The sequence below is a fragment of the Agelaius tricolor genome, unplaced genomic scaffold, assembly GCF_023055355.1.
Source record: "Agelaius tricolor isolate 1412-34295 unplaced genomic scaffold, bAgeTri1.0.p SCAF_18, whole genome shotgun sequence".
Classification (NCBI taxonomy): Eukaryota; Metazoa; Chordata; class Aves; order Passeriformes; family Icteridae; genus Agelaius; species Agelaius tricolor.
The window spans coordinates 4,886,321-4,914,044 of record NW_027269278.1 but is presented as its reverse complement, the minus strand read 5'-3'; the positions used below and the strand labels follow the sequence as shown (position 1 = coordinate 4,914,044).

At 52.3% G+C, this 27,724-nt stretch overlaps 1 protein-coding gene across 1 annotated transcript in view; it reads right to left on the bottom strand.

Annotated features, from left to right (window-relative positions):
• LOC139597617 (rho GTPase-activating protein 7-like) overlaps nucleotides 1-11,201 on the bottom strand; it is a 48,046-nt gene extending 36,845 nt beyond the window's left edge. Inside the window, exon 1 of the mRNA XM_071443105.1 lies at nucleotides 11,129-11,201. Within this exon, the coding sequence (XP_071299206.1) occupies nucleotides 11,129-11,135 (7 nt within the window). The 5' untranslated portion in view covers nucleotides 11,136-11,201. The remainder of the gene's footprint in view (nucleotides 1-11,128) is intronic.
• Nucleotides 11,202-27,724: the final 16,523 nt, after the last annotated feature.

Genomic DNA, 27,724 nt, shown 5'->3' with positions numbered 1-27,724 from the left:
ATAATTCCTTTCCTTCCTCCTCCAAAAAGTAATGGGAATGGCTGTGCCCTTCAAAGTGGATGGGACTCATCAGTGGCTTGTCTCTGGTATCAAAGGAGGCTGCTCACACAGCACAGCTCCCCTTCCTCAGCCACACTCAGGAAGACAAATGGAATTAAAAAATCTGTAAACATACTCTTCCAGCTCAGGAAGGTCAAGGGGTTTGCAAGTTTATTTCAAGAGACAAGAGGAATTTAGCCCTTTATTGAACACAGCATCAAAGGCTGGTGAGCTCCTCTGAGGAGCAGGTCCCTCACCCCAGGGCAGGGCTGCCAGGGGTGAGGAGTGTGCATGGCCAGGGCAGGCTGGAGCTCCAGCCCAGATTTACACCAGTGTAAAGGAAAGCACTCCCCAGCCCAGTATTTACATTATTCAGGCCAAGGAAAAAATGTAGTGGCAGCTGTGAACAGCCCTGGTAGGAGGACCTTCATGCAGGGGTTTCATTTGTTGTTGCAGCTGACTCTCTGCATCTCCTTCATCTTTTTTCTTTCCCCCCCTTCTTTTCAGAGATGGTTGACCTTAAATGCAAAAGGATAACGTGGGTCAGGAGGAGTGTTTATTATGTATGAGTTATTTTCTTTCATGTTAGCAAAATCCTTTTGTAGAAGTTGGCAGAAGTCCCTGTTACAGCTAAATTTTGGACCCATGGGTGATCTGGAATTCAAGATTATTTATGTCTCAGTATAAAAAAAGCAGCGGAAAGGAAGCAAATTCAAAGAAAATAATCAGAGCATAGCTGAAGTCTGTAGCTTTACTTGTTTCAAGCATTCAAGTCTATCACTGATGTTGGGTGACTGTTTCAGTGGTTTCAGGCTTGTGTGTAGAAGCTGGAGCATGTGTAGGAATTACCCACCACTATTTCAGTGTTGTTTCACAAGGCAAGGAGCACGAAGCACTCACAGATTCCAAGATCTGACTTGCCCAGCAGAGCTGTGGGTACAGGTGTGCTGACATTACCTGCAGCTCCTTTAAGCTCCTTGACTGCAGGTCCAGAGAGGAAGAGCAGGAGGGGAGCAGGTCCTGCTGCTGCTGTCACTCTGTCCCCTGTCCCCAGGCCATGGCTCTCACTGGGCTGGGTGACAGGCAGCCAGACCCTGCTCTCTGGGTCCTCAGCAAATCTCCCCTGGCTCCAGGGAGCTGTTTGCCCTGTAAAAAGGAACTGCTAAGAGTGAACCAGAGCTGAAGCTCATCCCTGGTCTGCCAGGGCTCTCCAGGCTGGGGTCATTGCAGGGAAGATCATTCCTGAAGGGTGGGGCTGGAAAGAACATTTTTAGGAAAGGGTTATTTTTGTGTGCTCATTCCCAGAATGGTCCCAGGGTAAATCCACACTGGCTGCTTTTCCAAGCCTCATTTACTCCTAATCAACATTCACACAAAACTGAGGCAAAAGTTCTTCAAATACTCAGAAAGCAGCTTTGCTCCTTGACCATGCTGTTTCACAGCCATCTCCAGCAAAGGCAAAGAGAAAACCACAGCTGCTCCTCATACAAACATGCACAAGAGAAAACTCTCCAAACCTTGAACCATCAGAGTCAGGGGCAGGAAAAGCTCTGCCCACACTTCTCCTTTGCTCTCTGCAGACAGACAGACGGACACCATTCCTTGATCCCACAGCCCACCCCTCCTGTGCTGTTCATTTCCAGGAGTATCCACAGAGCTCAGGGAAGGAGAGAAGCGGTGCCCAAGGCTCTCTCAAGCCCTCTGGCAGTGGGACAGGGAGGGAACCACCCTGCAGAGCCCCCTGCCCTGGGCTCTGCCTGCAGGGCCGTCATGGCCACGCTCCAGATGCAGCTCCTTGCTGGTGCAAATCAAAAGCTGACACACCTGAGGGTGAGGGGACAGAAAAAGAGTGAGAAACCCCCAACAAGTGAAAGGAAACCTGGGGCCCTGCATGTGTCTGTGCCCACAGGTTGCTCCTGCAGGGTGAAAGCAGCACCCCCAGCCCCTCCAAACTGTGCCCAGCAGCCAGGGCTGGCTGCTCCTGCTCAGGCCGAGGTGGAGCAGACCTGTGTGAGCTTTGGAGAGCACATTGGAATGCACAGTTTGAGGTGTTCTCCCCCCAGAGCACAGCAGCCATTCAATGGGTGCATGTTGAATGCTCTGGAGCAGCAGGGGGAGCTCAGTGAGTGATTCAGGTGTCTGTGGATGCCAGAGCCTGCAGGTACAGCTGGGGTGACATTTTCAGAACTATCTACACTTCTTAGGCTCTTCAAGCTCCATTGAAACTTGCTTGAGGTGAATTTGAATGGAACATAGGCCCCCAGATCTCTTTTGTAGTTTAGGTTAGCTTCTATCCTTAAATTTTGCAATAAATAACAAACAAACACTGCTTGGAAAGTTGGGAGCAGAGCAGGAGTTTGAATAGCATGATCATGGGCATAAATGAGCAAAATTCCTTTGAATATTGAGAGTTTATTTAATGTGGTGCTCAAGGTCACACAGCAAATCAATGGGCAGAACTGAAGCACAGCCCTGAGGGCATAAAACCTGCAATCAGATACAGGAGTAACTGAGTGATTGCACAGCCTCAGAAGCAGCATCACATCAACTCAACATCTGGCTAGGAAGGGGCTTGGGGAGCCTCAGTGATTTGCTGAAGGGGAGAGAGAGTCAAGAGCAGGGCTGGCATTAGGTTTGAGCAGCTAACATCACACAGGCAGCCTGGCACAGGGAAGTCTGCTGCCATTTAAACTCCATTAAAATTCTCATTTTAGTGCCTTAGTTTTCAGTATATCCACTGCTGGAAACATGAGGAGTTCTCCACTTTAAGGACACATCTTGCTGGCTGTTGGCACTGTGTTGGGAGAGCCTGAGGTGAGACACCCAGTGGCTTGGCCCTGGCACCTGGCATGGCACTGCTGTCCCAGAGAGAACCTGTCCCTGGGCTGCTGAGCCTGCTCCCAGCTGCTGGCCCAGCTGCTGGCCCAGCAGCACCTCCACCAGCCCTCCCAGGCAACCACTTGCTTCTCCTTTCAGCTGTCAAAATTCTATTTATTCTAGTGCAGCATTTCCTGTTTCCTAATTTGGATGGTTCCCTCAGTCATTTTTCCACTCAAATGCTTCAGCATTTTTTTGCAAACATCTAAACAGGAAGAGACCTGACCTCTCCTCCCTGAACATGGTGTGCTCCCTGCTCCTGGCAGCAGCAGATCCCTCCTGTGCCAGCTGCTGTGGACACTCCAGGGCAGGCTGAGGGTGGATCCCATACTTGGGCTGCACTCAGGGCTTGCCTTGAAAGGCTCAGCAGTTTTGGGATCCCAGACTTGGCTCCTGCTCACACCCTGCTGGCCCCCAGTGCAGCTCCCTGCCTGTGCAGGGGATGCCAGGCTCTGGCCATCCCCAAAAAGGAGCAATGCCCATTGACTCACAGGGTTTGATGGTGAGCCACACACCTCAGGCAGGCACTGGGCAGCTCCTCCCTGTGCCCTTTCCTTGGGACAGGATGGCTGGGAGGGTTTTCCTCCTTGGGACACTGCAAGAGCGTCAGGGGTAGCACGGTCGGGACAGAGGGACACGAGAGATCTCTGCAGCCAGGTCAGGAACTTGGGTTTATTGCAAAGGGCCAAGTGCAGGGCCCTGCTGGGAGCTGCCAGGCACAGCTGGAGCAGGCCTGAGAGAAGAGAGGGGAGAGAGGATGAGAGGGTGAGAGAGTAAAAGGGTAAGAGAGTAAAAGGCAAGAAGCAAGAGAGTGAAGTTCCCATTACAATGCAATAAATATTCTTCTGTGTTGAATATTCTGACTCTCACTGACCAATCTAGTACAAGATACAAATCCTATAGCATTTACATACAGCCTGTAAGAATCACTACATTACCACACTGTGTTACATTTTAAACCCTAAAAACTCCTCTTTGGGCCCCTTCTGCCAAGCTGGCAGGGTCTGCTCAGACCCTTGGGCCTGCCTGCAAGCAGAGGGTGTTGTTTCATCAACCTTCAGCCAGCCATGCCATTGTTTACCAGTTGTTCAGTAACTGAGGTATCTCGAAGCTTGCTTTCATCTCAATCTCACTTATAGTTTCTATATTCTCAAAATCTTTTGCCAGGCAATCATATTTGTAAGGCTTTCCTGTTTCATCTTCCCCAACAGGGCATCCCTCATCACTGCCCCTCAAATGGAAAATGCAGCCCCTGGGGCAGAGCCATCCCAATCCCCACCTCCAGCTGCTTCCAGGGAGGAATTTCTCTTTCCCTGAGCTGGACAAGCTCTGCACCCCAGGATCTGGGTCTGTGCTTGCCCTCCCTTGCCATTGGGATGCTGGAGGATGCCCAGCCCCACTGCAGGACCCAGGGACATTTGGGGTGCTGGGATGGGGCCCCAGGGCACTGCCAGGCTCCAGCTCCTGAGCAGTGCTGCTCTCAAAGCCCCCGGGGGTTTGGACAGACAGACTGCCTGATGCTGAGTGGGGCAGGCCCAGAGCAGGGGGGAGCTTCTTTCCTCACTGCTGGCAGGGCAGAGCCCCCTGGCACTGGCACATCCCAGCTCTGGGGCACTGCACCCAGCCCTGGCAGCCTGTGCTGCATTCCCAACCAACAGGGGACTGGGATAAAGGGGGAAAAGTCAGCTCTGCCTTCAGGAGGTGGAGAAGCCAATGCTCTTCATTTCCAGGAGTATCCACAGAGCTCAGGCAAGGAGAGAAGCGGTGCCCAAGGCTCTCTCAAGCCCTCTGGCTGTGGGAGAGGGAGGGAACCACCCTGCAGCCCCTCTGCCCTGGGCTCTGCCTGCAGGGCTGTCATGGCCAGGCTCCAGATGCAGCTCCTTGCTGGTGCAAATCAAAAGCTGACACACCTGAGGGTGAGGGGACAGAAAAAGAGTGAGAAAACCCTAACAAGTGAAAGGAAACTTGGGGCCCTGCATGTGTCTGTGCCCACAGGTTGCTCCTTGGGCAGCTGCCTGCCTGCACACCCTTATCTGCACCCTCCTCCAGGAGCCCTCAGTGTCTGGAAATCACATTCAGTGCATGCACTGGGACATATTTAACATACTAGTGTGGGGCCTTGCAGCAGTTTGGTCATGCTGAGAATTAAGCTGAGATTGGTGATAACTGCAGAAAATTAGATTTATGTTAATTTTTTTAACATTGGAGGTTTTTATCTCAAAAATTTGCTGTTCCAAATCCCAGCTCTGTCCTCCAGCAGTGAATCTGAAATGCCACCCTCCTGTGCCACAGGAAGGAGCACTCTGAGGTGTCCTTGGGGCTTGGGCAGGTGGCTCACCTGGCACTGGCTGCTTGGAGCAGGAGTGTCACAGACATCTTTTATGAAAAACCTTTTCTTTTGGATTTTTCCTCCAGAGAAGCTGAGAGGCCTCAGGAACAAAATGTAAGCAATGGTTATCTGCTGCTGTGGAATGCAACAGGTAGATCTTTGATTAGCCCATGTTAGTTGTTTCTAATTAATGGCCAATCACAGTCAGCTGGCTCAGAGAGTCCGAGACACAAGCCTTTGTTATCATTCTTTCTTTTTCTATTCTTATCCAGCCTTCTGGTGAAATCCTTTCTTCTATTCTTTTAGTATAGTTTTAATATAATATATATCATAAAATAATAAATCAAGCCTTCTGAAACACGGAGTCAGATCCTCATCTCTTCCCTCATCCTGAACAGTGTCACACAGGAGCCAGGCTGTGGCTGTGTTTTTATGCAATGCTGTGAGGCTGCACCCCTTCCCCAGAGCTGGAGCTGGGCTCCAGCACCCAGCACAGCAAATCCTTCTTCTCCCAGCTCTGCTCAAGCACCTTCTGCAGGGGCATGGGAATGGCTGTGCTCAGCTCTCGTTCTCTAAGGAAAGAGCAGCACATGGAGCATTTCAGGAGGCTCCTGATCCTGAGGCACAGTCACTGTCAGAATTCAGGACATGCCTCTGGCTGTCCTGGATTTCAGGACCCCTGCCAGGGGGCTCAGAGACCCTGGCACAGAGTCCAGGATGCCCCTGTGGTTTTGGTTATGACCCATGGAGCAAATTACCAGCCTTAGATGAAGATCTGCAAGCCACAAGAGTTTAAGTAGAATAATAGTGAATTTATCACAGGGTGAAAAATAGATTTTTGGGGTTTTTGGTATGGGGGTTCAGAGGGCAAGATGGAGGGATCTGGGCATGTCCAGCCTTTCTCCTTCTTCTTGGCCTCCATCTTCTGGGTGATGTTGGCACTTTTAGATTGGTTTAGAGTAGAAGCTCACTGTCTAACATAGGTGATAGGTATTGGAAAGGAATTGTAAATATTGTACAGGTAGTTTTTAGTATAAAAAGATAACACTGCCCCAGGGGCAGGCAGAGTGCCTGGAGTGTCTTGCTGAACGGACAAGAGAAAGAATTTTATAGATAAGGAACAATAAACAACCTTGAGACCAAGAACTGAAGAGCTCTGACTCCTTTAAGCACTGGGCTGGGAAAAGAGACTTTCTGACACATCTGGGGGTCACTGTGAGCAGCAGAGAGCTGAGAAGTCACTCCCTGTGGCTGAGCAGGACTGGGAGATATTCTGGGCTGGTGCCAAGGCAGGGTCAAAGGCAATCCCAGAGAAAGGAAAGCAATGCTGTGTTAGTGGTGAGGAAGATTCATGTGCTGAGCATTAACAGCAGCAGCACGGGCCCATCCATCCTGTCTGTGGCAGGGAGCTCACCCTGCTCCATTCACAGCTCTCCAGTGCAGGGTACAGGCACACACAGGGCACAGCCCTGCTCCCCTCACTCTGTGTGCCCAGGGAGCTGCAGGGGAGCACAGCATCCCTGCCCTGCTCTCTCTGACCTCAGCAGCAGAGAGAGCACAAGGAAAGCATCCCACTGTACACCCCTGGCTGTGTTTGTTAATCTTAGACTGGGAAAGCTGTGCTTGATTTTGGTGGCAAATGAAAGCCACAAGGATGCCATCATTAATTCAACAGCCACACTTCACCCCAGAGCTGCAGTGGCTGGGGTGGCCTCCCCAGTCTGGGTCTGTTCATAAACCACTTCAAACAGGAGGCTGTAAATGCTGGCACTGCTTTAGTACTCAGCAAATGCTTCTCACTCTTATACACCCCTAGTCTTTTAATAATATAACAAGTTTGTTACAGAGCTGTACCAAGTGCAGAAGGTGACAGAGGGTGACTTGCCTGCCCCATCACCAGCCTGCCCAAAGCTGACCACACACACATTCTACCCCTGCACAATGCTCTGTGGAAAAACACCCACAATTAATGCTGCCTATTAAAGGGAGCCCATTAAGGATTCAGCTTGGATGGGAGAGGAAGTGCAGGGTCCAGCAGGGTTTCCTGTGTGCTATAAACAGCCACTGGATGCTTTAGGCAGAGGTCAGCCCCAGGCAGCTGCACAGGGCTGGCCTCCTTTGCCTTGTGCTGCTGGAGTGACAAAACCTGTCCCCATTAGAGCAAGAAAGAGCTCTGGGACACAGAGAGAGCTCCTGCTGCAGCACCTGATGTTAGTCACAGTCTGACATTTGCTGCAGGGGGAGCAGGGCCACTGATCCCTGCAGGGCAGGGGTCCCAGCAGGGTCACCCCCCTGGGCTGGCACCCTGGGAACCTCTCCAGTCACCTGTTGGTCTCTCAGGCTTTGCTGAGTGACACATGAAACCTAGAAATGTTTCCAAAAATGCTCTAGAAGACAAAAAGAGACACAAAAAGATGCTGTTTGTGTGCTTTGGTCCAGCAAAGGGACTTTGGGGAGCAGTTTTTGGTGGGGGTCCCCAGCACAAGTGGCACTCCTGGTGCCTGCAAACCCAAGCCCACTGTGACATCTAGTGGCAAGTTACCCCAGAGCCCAGGAAAGCTGTGTGTGACAGGCCCTTCCCAGAGCTCCAGGACAGCCAGCCCAGACAGCTTTGCTTTGTCACAGGCTCCTGAGGTGCCTCTGTAGCCCTAAACCTGTATTTCTGTGTGACACTGAGAGCTGCATGCCTGTGTGAGTAGGTGTGAGAGTGTGACAGCTCCTTGCTCAGGCTCAGTGTGCAGGTGACAGGGATCATGTTTGGTGAGCTTGGGCCATTTGTGACATGAATTTCAACCTGTGTCCCCCAGCAGTGACCAGTGCTGGTGTTTGACCAGCTCAGGGGGCCTTGCCAACACTTTCCAGAAGCCAGGGGCACACAGATCAGAGAGGTGGAGCAGCAGACAGGGCACCCTGCTCCCTTCCTGCACACTCCTCCCCATCCTTTGGCGAGGTTTATTTAATATTTCACCCTTTTTTGCAGACTCTGTTCAATTTCCTGCACCACCATCAGTGACATATTCCATATTAGCTGAATAATGATACAGAAATTAAATCAATAGGCTTTTCCTAACAAGTAGAAAGGCCCCATCATGCACGTCAGGGCAGCATGAGTCAGGGATGTCATCTGATTACTGGGCTGCTTTGTGAAAGAAGGGACAAACAGATACCAAATATGGGGAGTAAAACTGAGAAAAAAGGTCACATTTCAAGAAGATCCTCATTCCTTGAGAGAGCTCAGGGCTGGGCAGCAAAGTGGGAAGCTGCTGTGCAGCACACGAGCAGCAGCCTCTGCACACAAGCCCCCACCACAGACCTGCCCCCACAAACTCCCTGCTCTGGAGGATGATGGAAACAGCAGCAAAATCTGCAGGGTCAGAGCCCTGGGAAGTGAAACCAGGGTGGGCAGCACCAGCCCTGCCTCAGGGGCTTCAGGTGTCTGAGCAGGCTGAGACCCACGAGTGCTGCCAGGCTCCAGAGGATGTCAGGCACCACAGCAAAACCTCCCAGCCCCTCTGCTTTGTATCTGCCTTTCATAAAGCTTTGTTTAATGCACAGAATGGGTTCTATATGATTTATTCACCAGAGAAGCCAAGTTCCCTTCCCACACAAGCATTCCTTCCGCCAGCTCCAGCTCCTGCCTTTTCCCAGGAGCACTGAGGGAAGCAGGATGGGGTGGAGGAGGGCTGGGAACAGCAGGCAGTGTGTGTGCTCAGCCCCCTGCTGCACAAGGCTTGCTGGACCAGTTTTTGGCAGGTGTCAGATTTTTTGGAAATCCAGATTTTTGGCAGATGTCAGATAACCCTGGAAGTGTGAACCCTGGAAATGGTGAACTTCAGAAGCTGAAACAGCATATTTATCCCAAAAAGAACAGCAACCCATACAAAAACACTCCCACAAACAGCTGCCCATTTCTTAACAGCTGCTGCTGTTGAGAAATAGGGATCACAGGGCTGGTGCTGGGGACAGGGGGACCTTGCTGCCAGCCAGAAGTGCTGACCCCAGCAGCTTCCTCAGCACTGCACAGCCCCCCTGGGCACTGCTGGACCTGGCTGCTCCCACCCTGCTGCCCCCCTCGGGCTGGGCTCCATGCCTGGTGCTCCTGCTGGCTCTGTCCCCAGGGAATGAGCCCACGGATGGACGGTGGATGGTGGCTGCTCCCTGCCCAGCAGCCCCTGGCACAGCAGCCATGGCTGAAGGAGGGTTCCTCCCTGGGGCACAGCCCTCCCTGACCTCCAGTGACCCTCTGGTCCCTTCCCACTGTGGTGACTGCAGCAGCACTCCAGGGCAGAATGCTCCTATGGGAGCACCTGGCCACACAACCCATTCCTGTCTCACGACTCTCAGCTTATGTTAACAATTTATTCATTTCCAAAACACAAGTAATTTTCTACCTTAAAAAAAGTACACCTCTACTGCTGCCTGGGACCTGTGTGAAGCAGCAGATGGATGCTCAGGCCTGGCCTGAAATGCAGCAAACTGATTTGTGTTTGTCCCCAGCTCTCGTGCTCGGCACATTGCCAGGGTGACGCAGAGCAACGAGGAATAAATTGACTCAGAACTTGGCCAGAGAGCATCAGCAAACAGAGGGTTGAAAACTCAGCTTGATTTATTCTATAGAGAGGCAAAGGACAAGAAATGCAGCACTATTCCCAGTTGTGGTTCTGGCAGACAGATCCATGTGAGAGCAGAGCTGCTGGTGAGGCTGGGCAGCCCCAGCAGGGTCTGTCTGACAGGGGAGCATGGCTGGGAAGGGGCATGACACTAATTCCCTTTCTGAAAACCTTCACTGCCACCCTTGCCTCCCCTGCCCAGAGAATACAAAGTGTTTTACATGAAGCAATAAAGCAAAGGCCACGTTCTGACATGCAGATGCTTAATACCCTCCTACAGAGCTGTTTGAGTTGCTGTAGGATTTTTTGGGCATTACAAACAAGCCTTTGGCAAAGGCAGGAGCTGGGGCTGGCCCAGTTGATGGCCAGAGAAATGCCAGGACTGCCCAGCTCCTGCTGTCAGAGAGCTCCAGCCCTGGCAAAGGGATGTGGCACAGCAGGAATGGGGCAAGAGAGGATCTGAGAGCTGAGGCAGCTGAGACAGAAACACCCTGGGGACATGGCAGGGACATGGGAGCACAGCTGAGCACGGAGGCCTGGAGCAGCAGCAGTGTCCCCCTGCAGCCCCAGGGTGACAGCACACACTGCTGCAGGCTCAGGCACCCGCCCCAAGGTCCCCTCTCGCCTTCCTTCCTCCCAGAAAACAGAACAACAAAACGCCAAACAGATCCCTTCTGCTTTGCAGGAAAAATGCATGATTGCTCAGGGTGACCTCCTCTGATGCTGGAGGCCTGACATGCCGTCCCCACAGTGAGTGTCTCTGCTGCTGCCGTGTCCCCAGCCCTGCCACCCCACTTGGTCCCTATGGGGAAGCCATTCCCTGCCCTGGCTGTGCTCACAGCACAGGGATGAGCCTCCCTGGGAGCACGGAGGGTCCTGGGGCTCCCTGGGGGTGGCAGCAGGATGGGTGGCTGGTCCCCTCCAGAGGACAAACCTTTGCCAGGCAGGGACCTTGTGCCACTCTGCCTCTCTGCAGGGCAGCTGTGCTGTGCCCCCTGCATTCAGGACTTGCAGATGCTGAAGTGTTCGATCTCAAAATTCCTAGGAACTAAATTTTTTTTCTTTTGAATTCTAAACAAAATATATAATGGAAAAAACTGTCTGTTTTCTGTAAAATGAGCCCAAATAAAAGCAGCACATCCCAGCAGTGAACAGCCAGACCCACACCTTTGCCATTCCCTCCCGAGTTCCTGCCTTGTTTTCTGGTTTGATTGCCGGTTTAAAAACCTTACAGAAATAGAGTAACCGAGGAAAGAAAACAAACCTCTCCTACCTTCCATGGGGAGAGGCAGCTGCAGTGGGTCCCTGTCCTGTGCAGGAGCAAATCCCGTGTCCCTGCTCAGCAAGCCCTGCCTGGGGCAGCTGAGCTGCAAGTCCATCTGCTCGGCTTTAAGCAGGACAGCCGAGATCCCACCCAGGACGGGGTGGAGAATCCTCCCTGGGAAAGAGCAGCTCGGTCACAGCTCCCAGAGCCGCTCCTGCATCCTGCCGGGGCTCTGGCACGGCCCTGCCTCCTCTGCCCCTCGGGATCCTGCAGAGCCTCTCCCACTGCCAGCCCAGCCTGCCCCAGGGACCCTGCTGGAGTGCCCGGGCTCTGGGGGGCATGGGTGCCACCAAGGAATGCTGGCAGGATGAGTACAGGATGCACAGGGGTGGGATCTGTGCAGGATGGAGGGGATGGAGCTCACAGAGGCACTGGAGGCAGGGATGGAGCTCACAGAGGCACTCGGGGCAGGGATGGAGCTCACAGAGGCACTGGAGGCAGGGATGGAGCACACAGAGGCACTCGATGGAGGGGATGGAGCACACAGAGGCACTCGAGGCAGGGATGGAGCACAGAGAGGCACTCATGGCAGGGATGGAGCTCACAGAGGCACTCATGGCAGGGATGGAGCTCACAGAGGCACTCAGGGCAGGGATGGAGCTCACAGAGGCACTCGAGGCAGGGATGGAGCTCACAGAGGCACTGGAGGCAGGGATGGAGCTCACAGAGGCACTCAGGGCAGGGATGGAGCTCACAGAGGCACTCGAGGGGCAGGGATGGAGCACACAGAGGCAGGGATGGAGCTCACAGAGGCAGGGATGGAGCTCACAGAGGCACTCAGGGCAGGGATGGAGCTCACAGAGGCACTCGGGGCAGGGATGGAGCTCACAGAGGCACTCGAGGCACTGCAGTTACATCAGTGAGGAGCCCTCGAGGAACTGGAGCAGGGCCCAGAGGGTGAGCTCAGTGCAAAGCCCACTGCTGAGTGCTCCACTGCAGGCACCACCCTGACACTGCTCCAGCTCTGCCAGAGGCGATGGGAAAAACAACTTACATCCATCCATGTTACATCCACTGCTTTTGCACCAAAGTCCTTTAGGCTGAATCCCTTTGGCACAGCAAAGGTAATTTTCATTAAAACAAAGTCTCTGTGGAGTTCATTGTGCCTGGAGCCGAGGCAACTGAGCATGGTTTGAGTTTCCCTTGCAGTGAGCAGAGGTGCAGGGAAGGCAGCACCCACCTTCATGCCAGCTCAGAGAGTGCTCTGTGCCTTGGAGCTCCTGGGGCTGGGGACAGCCTACTGCTGTGGCTGGGCTTTAAGGTGCTATTGCCCATCACAGGCATTTATTCAGCCCTGCATGAATTCCCTTTTTGTCTGTGGCTGAAGTGCCCAGCAGCAGCAGCTCCCACAGCCCAGCCCTGGCTCCCACTGCCACAGCTCTCACAGGGGCCACAGCTCACACAGGGGACACCTGCATTTACATTGCAGGGCAGAGATGGAGAGAGCAGATAAGGTACAACAGCAGAGACACAGCTGTCATTGCTGCCAGAGCACTGCTGGGCCCTGCTCTGTGTTTTCAGCACTCACAGCACACAAAGGATGCCTGAGAGGTGCTCATTGCTGATTCACCCTGTGAGGCCACACAGCCTCACACCAGCTAACAGGGTTAAGCACTAATGAAGCAAAATATAAGAATATTCCAAGTGTTAATGCCTATAACACGTATGATTCAAACTGAAATTTGCTACCACTGATGAGGTTTCTGGTTGGAACTGGCTTCTGTGTCACTGGAGGGGGACATTCAGATTCAGGTCCTGGTCACTCTGACCAGGGTGAGGTTAGGATAGTCACATCCCTTAAGGAGGTACATGAGAACAGAAATTAGCTTTTGATGCCTCCTGGAATTGGATGTCTGAAGGAATAGGCTTTCCTGACTTCCTTTCCCAGAGGATTTGGACACACAAGGCTCACACAGGGCACCCTCAGCAAAGGGGCCCAGCAGACTGGGGTGGCAGTGCCTGGAGAAGCCAGCACTCTGCAGGACTCTGCATCACCATACCTAGCACAGAAACTGAGTAGGAAAGACAAAAAATTCCTCTTCAAAAGAGGAGCACAAAGCCCTGGAGCGTTCCAAGTTCACCATGAACACTAATCTGAGGAGACCTGGCACTGCTGGCTCACTGGGGCAGTGCAGCAGGACAGGGGGACAGCAGGACAGGGGGACAGCAGGGCAGGGGGACAGCAGGACAGCAGTGCAGCAGGACAGGGGGACAGCAGGCCAGCAGGACAGCAGTGCAGCAGTGCAGCAGGGCAGCAGGACAGGGGGACAGCAGGACAGGGGGACAGCAGTGCAGCAGTGCAGCAGGGCAGCAGGGCAGCAGCAGTGCTGGGCTGATGAGCTGTCTGTCTGTCTGTCCTTGCAGCCAGCCCCTCTGTGGCTCTGTGCCTCGTGTGACGCCGCTCCCCAGGGCCCGCCTGACCCCGGCTTCCTTCCCAGCCTCTCTGAACTCCAGGCCTCTCCGAGCAGCAGCACCAGGGTATTTTTAGCCTGTTTACAAAGACACAGCAGGACGTTTGTGTGCAGCCTGCAGGGAGGGAGCACAAGCCATGCAGGCAGCTGGGCAGCAGTGTGGAGGGGGCAAAGGATGGCTTCAGAGATGGGGAGAGAACCAGAAGGAGCACCAGGAAAACATCACCATTTTGCCTTTCCTTTGATTAGCATTTGATAAATTTCCCTTATTAAAAATTTAGTAAATTTTAAAGCCCTTCTTCTGGGGCTCCTTCCAGCGCTGAGAGCTTCAGCACCCACCCAAGTGGCAGCCCAGTGCAGAAGCACCACAGGCTCTGCTGCTCCCTGTGTCATTGTTGGTCACCACGTGGCCAGAAGGAATCCCAGGGATCCACCAGCTGATCTGTTATGCAGTCTCCAGTGGAAGCATTATCCACTGCAGCAATTTCTTTCCTGAACTGTGGTGTTTGAGCTGAGGACAGCAGTCCAGGAGCAATGGCATCAGTTGTCAAAAAAGCAGCCAACCTTTGCCAGCTCCTCCAGGAAGCCACCTGGATTTGGTGCACACAGCTCACATCAGCATTTGGGGTGTCCTGGCACCTCACAGAACGTGTGGCAAACCAAGAAGCAGCTGTGTTACAGCTCCTGCACCTGGTGCAGGGTGGCAAATGCCACCCACAGCTCTGTCCTTTCTACTTATAAAAATATATCCACACTGCTTTCTCACAGCTCAAAGGGCTCCCTGATGCTGCTGAGCCTTCTCCATCCACACCATCTGGAGAGAAGAGCTGCAATCTGAGCTCTGGCTGCTGTTTTGCAGAAGAAAGAGAGCAGAAGTTGTGAGACTCAGCTCCTCAGTAATGGCCATGCCTGCCTGACACTCCTCCTGACCAGCACATCCCCTACAGCATGTGATGAAACCCCCTCTGCCTGCAGGGGATTCTGGTGCTGCTCTGCCGGAATGGGCTCCACAATGCCAGCAGTGACTGGGTTTGTGCTGCTCTTCAGCCCAGCTCAAAAGCCCAGGGGCATGACCAGCACACTCAAATTAAATCTAGGATTTTCAAAGTGGTTCGAGGACCTTGGAGGCACAAAAATCCTAGATCTTGTACACAAAAGCAATTCCCAACATCCTGTTCCCCCACGGAAAGTCCCCAGTTAATCTGACAGCCTCTTTGCTCCATCCTGGTTGTGAACTGAGACAACCTCAGCCCAAAGGGTAACTTGGCTCTTGCTTTGACAGAGGAACAGGGATGTTTACAATAACAATCCAGCCCCTTGGCACCTCTGAAAGCTCTGCTTATAACAAGTGAAGAGCTTGTGGGCTTGGGGAAAAGAGAAATACCTTTACTCATTTTGAGCTCTCTCTCAGGGATGAGGAGAGGGACACCCACCTGGCCAGAATCAAAATGCTACAAGAAAACCTCCCGTCTCTGTGAGATGAACACAGGCCCCAGGAGGAAAGATTTATACACAGCCCACCGAGCTGCTTGATAGAAAAAGAACCTAGAAAGCCATTTTCAGTGACTGGAGCAGTTATTGCTCCTGCCCTGGTGGGGATGCTGCCAGATCCCTGCTGGGCACCCCCGAGCAGGAGCAGCCCTGTGTGCAGTGCTCACCACGGGGTCCCTGCACAGCCCCTCACCTGCCCCCAGCCCATCTCCATCCCCACCCAGCCCCAGGGTCTGCTCTGGCCTCCTCTGCACCTGCTAATGCACAGCTGGAGAGCTGGGGCTGCAAGGCTTGGGGAAGGGTGGCTGGAAACTGAGGAGGATTATTTCTGACACCCTAGAAAGGCTTCCTGAAAAACCACACAGGTTCAAGCTCACAAGTTTCTGTAAGCACCAAAAATGAAGGTTTAAAAGTGGCTCAGGTCACTTTTGGGCACTGCAGTTGTTGGCACCGGGTGGCTGACTGACACTGTCATGCTTTAAAGTGTCTACAAAACTCCAGCCAAACAAAAAGGATAAAATGAAATTCTATAGAAATCTGAGTATTTCCAGCTCTGAGTACAAATCATCAGCTCAAAATACCCACGTGGTCCCAGCAGTGAAAGAGCAGCCTGGGCAAAGGCAGCTCTGTGGTGCGACAGAAAATGCAGCAGCGTTAGAGGAGCGCCAAACAAGTAAAGGTATTTTACCTCCTTGCTCAATGCCTGAATGACACCAGTGTGGGGTTACAGCTGCCCTTGGACTGACCTGCAAGGCGTTTTTCCCTGGCTCTTCTCCAGAAGCCATCCCAGGCCCAGCTGCTGGAGCCCCCGGGGTGGTCGCTGAGGCACCTCCTGAGCTGGGGCCTCGGCCCCGCCATCCTCATCCTCAGCACGGCCTTGGCACTGCAGGCACAGCTCAGGACCAAGGCAAACCCACCCTCTCAGCCCCTGCCTCTCGAGGAGCAGCCTGCAGGTGACTGCTGCCCATGGCTGTGGCAGGAGCAGGAGGGGCAGCAGCCCCAGCAGGTCCCAGCACGGAGCACAGCCCTGCCAGGCTCAGCTCCCAGCTCCTGTAAACACAGCTGTTCCTCCCATAGGCAGGATAAATAAGGAGCTGAGGAGAGAGGCCATGCACATCCCGGGAGCTCTGCACTGCTGCATTCCCAAGCCCTGTGTCAGCTGTCTGCACACAGCTCCTCATCACACAGGGAGGCAATGCTTGCGCTTGGGGTTTTTATTTTGGTTCATTTTGAACAGAGCAGCACAGTCTAGAAGCAGAATAGGATGCTTCTCCTGTGTTAGGGGATTTACCTGAGTGATTTTTTGTGCAGAGACCATTCTGTTCGAAAAGGACTTGGATTAAACATTCTCCAAAGACAAACTCCACTCCAAAGGCCCTTCTTTCCTGTGCTGTCCACTCTCTAAGCAGCAAGGGGGTATAAAAAGTCCTCTGCCACTTTCCTGTTCAGTTACATGCCTGGAAATAATGCCCACACAAGTATGTTCTCCCCAGCACATACAACCATTAATTTAGGTTTCCTCCCCATTTGGGATGTGAGAATGAAACATCTTTACAGTGCGAGTGTGTATGTACAAAAAGCAAATACCAGTACATCTTTACAGTGCAAGTGTGTATGTACAAAAAGCAAATCCCTGGCTCCTAGCTCAGCACTGGTGAAGCTGCTTGGCAAAACCAGTGCTGGAAAAGAGCAGGAATCAGTGGGGAGGTGACTGGAATGGCAGGTGGCTGCAGGTGGCAGCTGCTGTTACATGTCACACAGCACCACTCCTAGTGCTGCAGCAGGTTTGGGTCAGTGTCTCACAGGATGGTTCCAGTGGGGTTTGCTGAGGGGAGTTCAGCACACAGCAGAGGACACAAGCTGCTGCAGCACACACATCACTGCCACACACATGTCCCTGACACACACATCAGTGACATACATGTCCTGACACACACACATCACTGCCACACTGCTGTCACTGACACACACATCACTGACACACACACACACATGTCCCTTACACACACACATGTCCCTGACACACACATCACTGACACACACATGTCCCTGACACACACATGTCCCTGACACACACATCACTGACATACATGTCCTGACACACACACATCACTGCCACACTGCTGTCCCTGCCACACACACATATCACTGACACACACATGTCCCTGACACACACACACACATCACTCACACACACATGTCCCTGACACACAGCTGTCCCTGACACACACACATATCACTGACACACACACACATCACTGACACACACACACACACATGTCCCTGACACACAGCTGTCCCTGACACACACACCAGTGCCACGCTCACCCCTGGCCCAGCTGGTTGATCAGCAGCCCCCAGAGCTGCATGGATGCTCCTCACCGAGCACACCCTGCACCCAGGAGAGCTCTGAGAGCACCCTGGGAGTCCCTACAGCTGATTCCTTGTGCTGGGGACTGATGCTGCAAGCCTGCATCCTGATTAAGATAACTTAATTAATGTCTCCCAGAGGAGGGAAACCCAGGGCTGACAGGCACAGTGGCTGCTCTGAGCTGGGAGCTGCAGCACTGAGCATCCCCTGCTCAGAGCCCTGGGGGACAGGAGCCCTCCTCAGAGACCTGCAGAGCACACCTGGTACCTCTCAGCCACACGTGATGCATTTCAGACAACAAACTGGCATGTGGGACTGGTTTTTTTCTGTAACACCTGGAGTTAGTATCAGGATGAGGAGAAAGCATTAAGGATTTGTTCCATTAGAGAAAGTTCTCTGGGTTTGGACAAATGCCATGCCCAGCTCTCCCTGCAGGAGTGCCCAGGCCATGCAAGCAGCCATTCCCCACTCCTCCTTGGCTGGTCCCTTGGGAATGCTCAGGGCAGGCATTGTCCTGCACAGGGTGACACATCCAGGATGAGACTTAACATGACAAAGGCATTTAGGTTTGAAAAATTACATAAATGTCCTCCTGAGCTCCAATGGCAGACACACAAATGGAAGAGGCTGTTTTCCACCCCAGTGAGCCACAAGGGGGGACATGGGGACAAGCTGAACCCCAAAAGGGCAAAGCAGAGCTCCTTGGCAGGGCCATGGCAGCTGGGGATATCTCACAGCCCTTGGACATGGCTGCTGCTCAGGGGGAGAGAAAAGCACCAGGAGAAGCTGGGATTGAGACAGCACAGTAACAATATTATGCTCATTTTTGTTCATTTTGGGACACTAAATGCTTAATCCCTTTAGTGTCACCTCCCACTGTAGTTATGCTGACAGAACCCAGGGCATTTTGGTTCTAAAAGCAGTGAAATGCATTCTGTGCCTCCTGCAGGGCCCTGCTGTGAGCCTGGCCCCAGGGCAGTGCAGGTCCCCTTGTGCTGATGAGAAAAGGGCAGGAAGGAGCCACCAGAGGCTCAGGGGCCAGGGCTGAGCTCCCTCCTCCCTGGCAGCTTTTCTCCAGCCTCTGCTCTCCCCTGGGCACTGGGCACGTGCCCCTGCCTGTCCCAGCTGGCACCTTCCATGTGGGGACAGCAAGGGTGAGCTCCAGGACTGGAGCCTCTCAGAGCACAAATTCTTCATTTTACTTTTTACCTGATGAGCCCAGTGAGTCTGTGGCCATCACCTACAACTTCATGGAGCTATCACAGGTGTAAAGAAGCAAATCTGTTTCGTGGAGCCAAAAAAAAATCAATGTACAGTCAGGCTGCTCATAGAAAGGAGTTAAAGCACCTCCTGTTGTTTCCCAGCCATGGCCCTTAAACATGAGGAGTGCTAAAAATAAAGCTGTGCTAGGAAAAAGCAGCAAAGAGCTCCACATTCCTAGAGGCTTCTCACACTCACATCTCTGCCCTGGGACTCCTGTGAGGCCCAAAACATTTCCCCAAACATCAGGCCATTTCAAGATGAAGCAAACATCCTCCCTCAGCAGATGTGTTTCAGTAATGTTGGCATTTTTAATTGTCCAGAATGGTAAAACAACATACATAAAAAAGAAAAAAACAAAAAAAAACCCCTAGCAACTGGTCATTAGGGTTCCTGCAAAAATCATCTGAATATGTCCATAGCATTAAAGGCCAAAAAACAACTGGGTTTATGCACAATTTAGCATTTCCCTTGTGGAGAACTCAAGTGTTTGGGCATCTGGATTTCATCTGCACCTGAAGAGACCGTGGGTGTGATGCTTTAAGTGCTGGCTGCAGCTGGTGACCATGTGTTTGGACACTGCCACTCTCTCTCAGGAAGATTTAAAGGAGTGTGTGATCATGTGCATACTGTTAAAAAAAGATAAAGAACAACCTTAACAGCTAAGCTTGAACTCGAGTCATTCTTTTGCCCAAAAAGACATCTTTATTAGCTAGCACAGAGGAGTATTTATTCAGAGTAAAATAAAAATGGATGGGTTGAAGATAAGCAGCTTATCAGTGAGCCAAAGGCCTCTGGCAGCACTCATGGCACACTGTTAGAGCCAGCCCAGGGGTGCCCTGTGCTTCTGCCATGGCAGAATGTGCTGAAAGGCTGGGGGAAAAGGCATTTCTGATTTTTCTGTACATGCAGAGTTTGGCCATTTCAACTGCTAGAAACCAACAAGAGGGATTTCCTTCCCCTCTAGTCATCATTTCCCAAGGGAGAGGTTTCCCTGGCAGGGGGAGGCTGTCACTGCTCAGATATCCCCAGTTAATGCCCTCAGAGCAAACCTGCTGTCTGCTGTCCAGAACCCCAGCTACAGCCACACAGCAGTAAAAGCAGCCCAGGTCGCAGCCCCAGCCACATTCCTCTGTTACAAATAACCCAGAGATCACTTTTCCCCTGCTCCAAAGGAGTTTTTGACCAAGACTTTAAGGTTATTTATACAAGGCAGGACGAGCAGCACTGTGAGACTGCAGACAGGTACCTTGGCCATCATTCTCTTGGGCAAGTCCTCTGTCCCCTGTGAGGGACCAGCCTCCCACTGTCTCACAGGGACTGGCACTTCCCACCCCTGGGCAGGCTCTGGGTGGTGGGACAGGGCTGGGGAACTGCTCCATGTGTCACAGAATCACAGAATCCCAGAATCACTGGGCTGGAAGAGACCTCCAAGATCATAGAGTCCAACCCAGCCCCAACACCTCAACTCAACCCTGGCCCCCAGTGCCACATCCAGGCTTTGTTAAACACACCCAGGCATGGGGACTCCACCACCTCCCTGGGCAGCCATTCCAGAACTTTATCACTCTTTCTGTAAAAAACCTTTTCCTGCTATCCAACCTGTATTTCCCTTGGTGCAGTTCGAGGCTGTGTGCTCTGGTTGTGTCAGTGCTGCTGGAGAAAGAGCCCAGCCCCAGCTGAGCACAGGCACCTTTCAGGAGCTGTGAGAGTGATGAGGGCAGCCCTGAGTCTCCTTTCCTCCAGGCTAATCCTGTTTTGGATGCATTGCTGCCCAGAACCCCAGAGCAGAGCGTGGAAGCAGCAGCAGAGGGGCTGCAGGAGCTGTGGTACCTCCCAGGGTCCTGGCAGGGCAGGCTGGGGCAGCAGTGTCACACAGGGTCCTGGCAGGGCAGTGTCACACAGGGTCCTGGCAGGGCAGGCTGGGGCAGTGTCACACAGGGTCCTGGCAGGGCAGGCTGGGGCAGCAGTGTCACACAGGGTCCTGGCAGGGCAGTGTCACACAGGTCCTGGCAGGGCAGGCTGGGGCAGTGTCACACAGGTCCTGGCAGGGCAGTGCTCACACAGGTCCTGGCAGGGCAGTGTCACACAGGTCCTGGCAGGGCAGTGTGACACAGGTCCTGGCAGGGCAGTGTGACACAGGGTCCTGGCAGGGCAGGCTGGGGCAGTGTCACACAGGTCCTGGCAGGGCAGGCTGGGGCAGCAGTGTCACACGGGGTCCTGGCAGGGCAGTGTCACACAGGTCCTGGCAGGGCAGGCTGGGGCAGTGTCACACAGGTCCTGGCAGGGCAGGATGGGGCAGTGTCACACAGGGTCCTGGCAGGGCAGGCTGGGGCAGTGCTCACACAGGTCCTGGCAGGGCAGTGTCACACAGGTCCTGGCAGGGCAGGATGGGGCAGTGTCACACAGGTCCTGGCAGGGCAGTGCTCACACAGGCCCTGGCAGGGCAGTGTCACACAGGCCCTGGCAGGGCAGGCTGGGGCAGTGTCACACAGGTCCTGGCAGGGCAGTGTCACACAGGTCCTGGCAGGGCAGTGTGACACAGGGTCCTGGCAGGGCAGTGTCACACAGGGTCCTGGCAGGGCAGGCTGGGGCAGTGTCACACAAGGTCCTGGCAGGGCAGTGTCACACAGGGTCCTGGCAGGGCAGGCTGGGGCAGTGTCACACAAGGTCCTGGCAGGGCAGTGTCACACAGGTCCTGGCAGGGCAGTGTCACACAGGTCCTGGCAGGGCAGGATGGGGCAGTGTCACACAGGTCCTGGCGGGGCAGTGTCACACAGGTCCTGGCAGGGCAGTGTCACACAGGTCCTGGCGGGGCAGTGTCACACAGGTCCTGGCAGGGCAGGCTGGGGCAGTGCTCACACACAGCCACTGCTCCCCTTGCTCCCAATCAAACACAGGCTCCTTGCTGGCCAGGGTGAGACCTGCAGGGCTCAGGGAGTCCCAGGGTACCCAGGGCTCAGGCAGAGAGCCAAGGGGTACCCAGGGCTGCAGCCACAGCCCTCTAGTTTGGTACCTGAGCAGGGAGCAGCTCCCAGCAGGGACCTGCTGTAGCTTTAGCCTAAGGAACACAGCCTGGAGCAGCAGCTGGAAGAATGGAGCCCTGAACAAACCCAAGCCAGGGCTGATAAAATGAGGGGTGGGCTCAGCCTGACTGGGTGAGAAGCCCTTGCCAAGGCTCATCTGCCTGGCCCAGGATGAACTCCCAGAGCTGAGCTGCAGGCAGCAAACACTCAGCTGCTCCTGAAACCCTGGTTCCCCCTTCCTTCACTCAGGAAAGTTTACATTACACGTTCCAGGAACATGCAGAACCTGGAAATAGTGTAGCTATTTGTAGTTTATACAAAAAGAGTGTCATTTAATACCTTTAAAAGTTGTGGAAATCGATGGTGATCCTATCATGGAACACTCTGCAGCCAAGGTGCTCATTTCTGCACACCTGGTTGCTCATCAAACCTGATTTTTACATTAGCTTGTTATTCTGACACCCTTAAGCTATGGATTTCCTTTTAAATGATAACTGCCACATAGCATTGCTCATTTAAAACTTTGGTCTTCCATAATTGTTCCCTGGAACATATGAAACTTCCACACCAGGAGAACAGCAGACAGCCTTCCAATAAGGCTGGGAGCCTGTGCCAGCACAGGGATTTTCAGGCTATTTTAAGCATTTACAAGTTGTCTCAAGCCTTAAACGATAAAAACATCGAGTAGTGAGAGTGCACTGAACTCAATATTTTGCTGTTTGAGGCAGCCTAGTGGGAACGTGCTAGAGCAAACATTTGAATGTAAGCACCAGCTGGAGGCTCTTCCTGCAGCCCTGCCACCAGGAGCTGGTGTGAGAACAGAAGCCCTGGCCCTGAGCAGGAGCTGCTGCCCTAGAAGGAAAGGGATCAGCTCTGGGAGGTGCTGAGGGAGCACAGCCACATCAGTGACAGCAACGGGCTCAAGGTGGCAATAGACGACTTAGAAGGAGCTTGTGGGAGCAGCTTAGAGCCTTAAGGGAGATTCTGTAAGGCTCAGGCATGAATGAAAACCTGTTGGAGCAGGTTGATTCATCACCCATCAAGGTGTGGGGAGGGGAGGTGCCCAGGCTCACAAAGCCCAGCACATCTGCTCCCTTCACACACATCCTGCAGGCTCACAGGGCTTTGCTGGGTTACCAAAGCCCAAATCTCCTCTGCTCTCCTTACACACACATCCTGCAGGCTCACAGGGCTTTGCTGGGTTACCAAAGCCCAAATCTCCTCTCCTTTCACACACATCCTGCAGGCTTACAGGGCTTTGCTGGGTTACCAAAGCCCAGCACATCTCTGCTCTCCTTACACACATCCTGCAGGCTCACAAGGGCACCTTGGCACAAAGAACTCCCTGTGTGTGACAGAAGCACAGCTGGCCCAGGCACAGGGGGCACCCAGGGGTGTTTGGTGCCAGCAGAACCAGCTGGCCCAGGTGCACAGCACACCTGTGTGTCACAGACATGCTTTATGAAAAATCCTTTCCTTAGGATCTTTTCTCCTGAGAAGCTGAGAGGCCTCAGAAATGAAATCTAAACAATAATTTCCTGCTGCTGTGGAATGCAACAGCTGCTTTGATTGGTCTCATGTGGTTGTTTTTAATTAATGGCCAATCACAGTCCAGCTGTCTCACACTGTCTGGTCAGTCACAAGATTTTATTATGATTTCTCTTTGTTAAATATGTTATAATATATATTCTCTTTATGATATCTCTTTATTATGATTCCATTCCTTTCTATTGCTTGCCAGCCTTCTGATGAAATCCTTTCTTCTATTCTTTTAGTATAGTTTTAATATAGCATGATATATCTATCAATATCTTTCTTTTGATATAAGATATATCATAAAATAATAACTCAGCCTTCTGAAACATGGAGTCAAGATTCCCATCTCTTCCCTCCTCCTGGGACCCCTGTGAACAGAACCCCACCCCTGTGCCCAGCCTGGCTCTGAGGGCACCATGGGGGCTGCTGAGAGGGGCTCTGGGCTCCAGCAGGGCCAGGTCTGAGCTCAGAGCCCCGGTGAGCACTGGCACCTGTGTCCTGCCAAGCCAGAAATGCAGAGCTGCAGGCACTCAGGAGCAGCTGCAGCCAGCAATGGCAAAGTGCTGCAGTGCTCAGCAGCCCCAGAGCAGCAGCTCTGCCCTCCAGGAAGGGCTGGGACACACTGGGGAGAGGCTGTGCCCTGCAGAGCTGCTCCACCAGGGCACGAGGGAGGCACCTGACAAACAAACCCCAGCACCTGTTTAATGAAAAGGGATGGTAAAATAATATTTTAAGAATGAAGGCGTGTTTTCCAGTAATCTACACAAATATTATCCATAGCCAAATAGCAGGGAAGAGTCCACAGCTGAAGGAGTGATTTTATTTTTAAAATAAGATGCACTCAGTTTCCCATGAAATCCTCTGAAAGGAAAACATTGTGCAAAAAACCCCAACACACTTCAGTGTTCAGAGCCTCAGAACAGTACAGTTAGAAGCATACACGAGGCTAAAAATTGGCAGCCCAAGAGGATCACGCCTCTGAAGACAGAGAAGCAGGAGCCAAGCAGCACATTGTTAGAGACTGAAAGAGATCCTCCCTCTGAATGAAATTCTGTTCTTGGAGGCGTGGGAGCTGGAGAGGACAGGACAGCAGTCTCCTGTTTCTTCAGGGAACAGAGGCATCTGAATGAAATCATGAATGATACTCTGAATGAGAATCATATTTCAAACAAACATGTAAGTGACAAGTGTTATTTCAACATGTCTAGTTTTGTATCTGCTGAAAGGGCTGTTAGGAAATCTCTCTAAAAATGCTGGAATTTTTTTTTACTCCAGCAACACTTGCCATCAGCGTGAGCTGCAGCAACTGGGAGGGAGGCTCCAAGTGTGATGTTTATCTCAGTATTTTGTTGACACACTCTGATTCAAAAAAATATGTTCCAATAATTACAGTGACTAGAGATTAGAGATGTGTTAATTAAATATTGTGAGGAGTGACCCAAAGCCTTGCTGTGCCATCAAATTGCATTGTAACACGTTTTTGAGGTTAAACAGCACATCCTAGGCACAAGAGCCCACAAAGTGTGAGACCCACCTTTGCCTCTCATGAGCAAATGTGGTGTTGAAGGAAATGCCTGAGCCAGATGCACCTTCCAGCAGCCAGGCTCAGCTTTCCCTGAGCTGTGTGCGCTGGGCTGTGCAGGGCTGGCTGCCAGCAGGAGCAGCAGCACAGGTCACCCCTGCTCACACGGCCCAGGGGCTGCCCCAGCCTGCCCCAAGAGAGCCCCAAGGTGTTGCTGGGTCATTCCTGAGCAGGGATGGTGCAGGTGGGAAAGGCTCCCCAGGGCAGTGCAAGGGGCAGCCCCTCTGTGCCCTCAGCTGCTCTGGGCACACCCCAGGGATGCCCCAACCCCCAGTGTCCTGGGAAATGTTCCCAGATCAAGCCCAGAGTACCCAGAGAACTGTCTAGCTTGGGTAAAACTTAGCAAAAAGATTTTAAAATAACCTTAGAACGGTCCTGAGATAGGTTCAGTTCTTCAGTGGCTTCTGCCTTCCAGCAAAGCTCACCTGGAACAAACCAGAGGTGCAGAATTCAGCATTAACTTACAGGTGATCTCTGAGGTGGGGGTCAAGGCAAATTGGGGTTCCCTTGCTCCAGAAGAGCCACAACAACTCCTGCAAGTGCAGCCAGGGATGTGCCAGTTTTCAGGCACAACTCTAGACCTGGGGCTACAGCTGTGACTCCTTTTGCAAACACATTGCTTGGATTAACACAGTCCTGCTTATCAAGAAACATTGAGTATTTTTTCTGCACAACATATTTAATAATTCTCCATGAAAATTACAGGAACATTTGTGGAGGAGCTGGTGACTCAAAGGGACCCCCACAAGCAGGAGCTGCAGGTGACCCAGCCTGGGCTCAGTTTAAGTCAGCATCACACATTTGCAGGCCCATGTCCCCAGTATGGGTCACTACCTGCAAAGGTGATGAAAACTCTCAAAGCAAAAGCAAGAAAACTCTAGGAGAGCTGGGGGGATTATTAGGAGTCATGTATGTTTACTGGGCTGGGTAAACAACCTCCCAGTTTTGATGTGAGAGTTTGCTTTCAAAAATGTGTTTTGGTCAAAGCTTAAATGCCTCTAATGGCTGGCACATGAAATTAATAATGGAGATGATGGTAAGGAGATGCAGACTTGGAAAAGGGCACCTAAGTGTACCAGGAAGGGGGGTTTAGGTCTCACACAAAGCATCCTGGGTTGCAGGGGATCATTGTATATTTTTAACATCTATGGTTAGATTTCTTCTAGCAGATGTGCTAGAGCTATATTAGAAATACATAGCTGTTGTCATCTTATTGCAAAGTTTCATACCTTCTCAGGGATTTCTCATGGGCATCTCCTTGTAGCACTGACTCCTTCTTCTTCACAGCACAGCCAACCAACTCCATCTCCCTCCTCTCCCAGCTAACCCACTCTTCTGTAGCACTCTTCTTCTTATTGGACACAGCTGTGGCCTGTTAAGGGCAGGCCTGTTCCTAATCTTTGGTGATCAGTGCAGCTGCAACTCCTCAGGTGTGAGATTGCCTTCTGCACTATCTTTATTTTCATACATTCTATCCCTCCACACACAGCAGATGTGCTAGAGCTAAATTAGAAATACATGTGGATTATCTCTGAATAGAAATACTCTGGATTATCAAGTCCAACCACTGACTCAGCACTGCCAAGCCCATCAGTGAACCATGTCCCCAAGTGCCACCTCTGTGTGACACAAAACCATATGGGGGGAGCTTCCAGTGTCACTGTCCTGGGCTACAGGCAGGAGGGGACTCCCACCTACCCAGACAGGTCCCAGATGAAATATGGGGGAAATCATGGCTCTGGGGCAGAGCCTCTAGCGCCCTGGGGGAAAATGAGCAGTTATTTTCATGTCAAGATTAATCTTGGGTTTGTTAGTTGTTGCAGAGGAAATGGACACGGAGCTGAAGTGCAGCCAGAGCCAGTGAACTGTCACCAGTCAGGCTAAAATAAATACCCCATTAATGTCTGAGGCTGTGGAACATGCTGTGGGGGTTCTGTAACCATATCTGTGAGCTCAGGGAGCCTCCTGTATCCTGCAATGTTTGCCTAAAGCTCCTCTCTTGGTCTGGCAGCTGAGCTGTTTGCATTGGCATCTCTGTCCCTCTTCAAGGTCCCAGTGTGAGGAGAAAAGCAGCTGAAAACGGAGAACTTGAAATCACACCCCTCTTATGAGATCCCCAGAGGTCCCATTCTCACCCTTCAGAGCAAAGAGCAGCAGTACTTGGTGTGAAAGATGCTTATACCATCTCTAACACATTCCTGCTGGGAGCTGGAACACATTTTTTACAACTGCCCTGTAGCAGGACTGAGGATCTGTTTGTCTGAAGGTTTTTTCTCACTGTCCTTCTCCTATGTTGTCTGTTTTCCTGTGGTAGCAGAATCAAACCCTAATCCTCAGAGGATATGAGAACTTCAGGACCAAAGTGTTCTCCTGTCTCATGCAGGTCTGTTTGAGCTGACAAACACCCCAAAAATACCAGAAACAGCTGGGGTGCTTACCCAGAGATAAACAGATGAATTGGGAAAAGCTGAGAGCAGCCCCAGCTGTCAGCAACACCTCATGCAGAGGCTGCAAAGGATCAGCTGGTCCCTTCTATAAGCAGAAGGTCTCAGGCTCTTGGAATTTTCACCTTTCCTGATGTTGCCTCAGCCTAAAACAGCAGCTGTGGCCCTGCCTGTGGGCTTGGGAAAGGCAGTGGTGGAAAGTGCTGGTTTCCAGAGAATGGGCAATGTCTTCATAAATACCCAGAAATGGCCAGAAAAGAGATCAGTTTATCAGGTGCTGCACACTTGCAATTCAGCTTATAAAACATGTGGGGGTTCCAGTGTTGGTCTGGGTTGTACTTTCCCCCCTTACCTTCTGTGCTCTGCTCCCAGGTGTTTGTGCACACCAGCAGCTCAGCAATGTGCATTTCTTGGAGGGCAAATC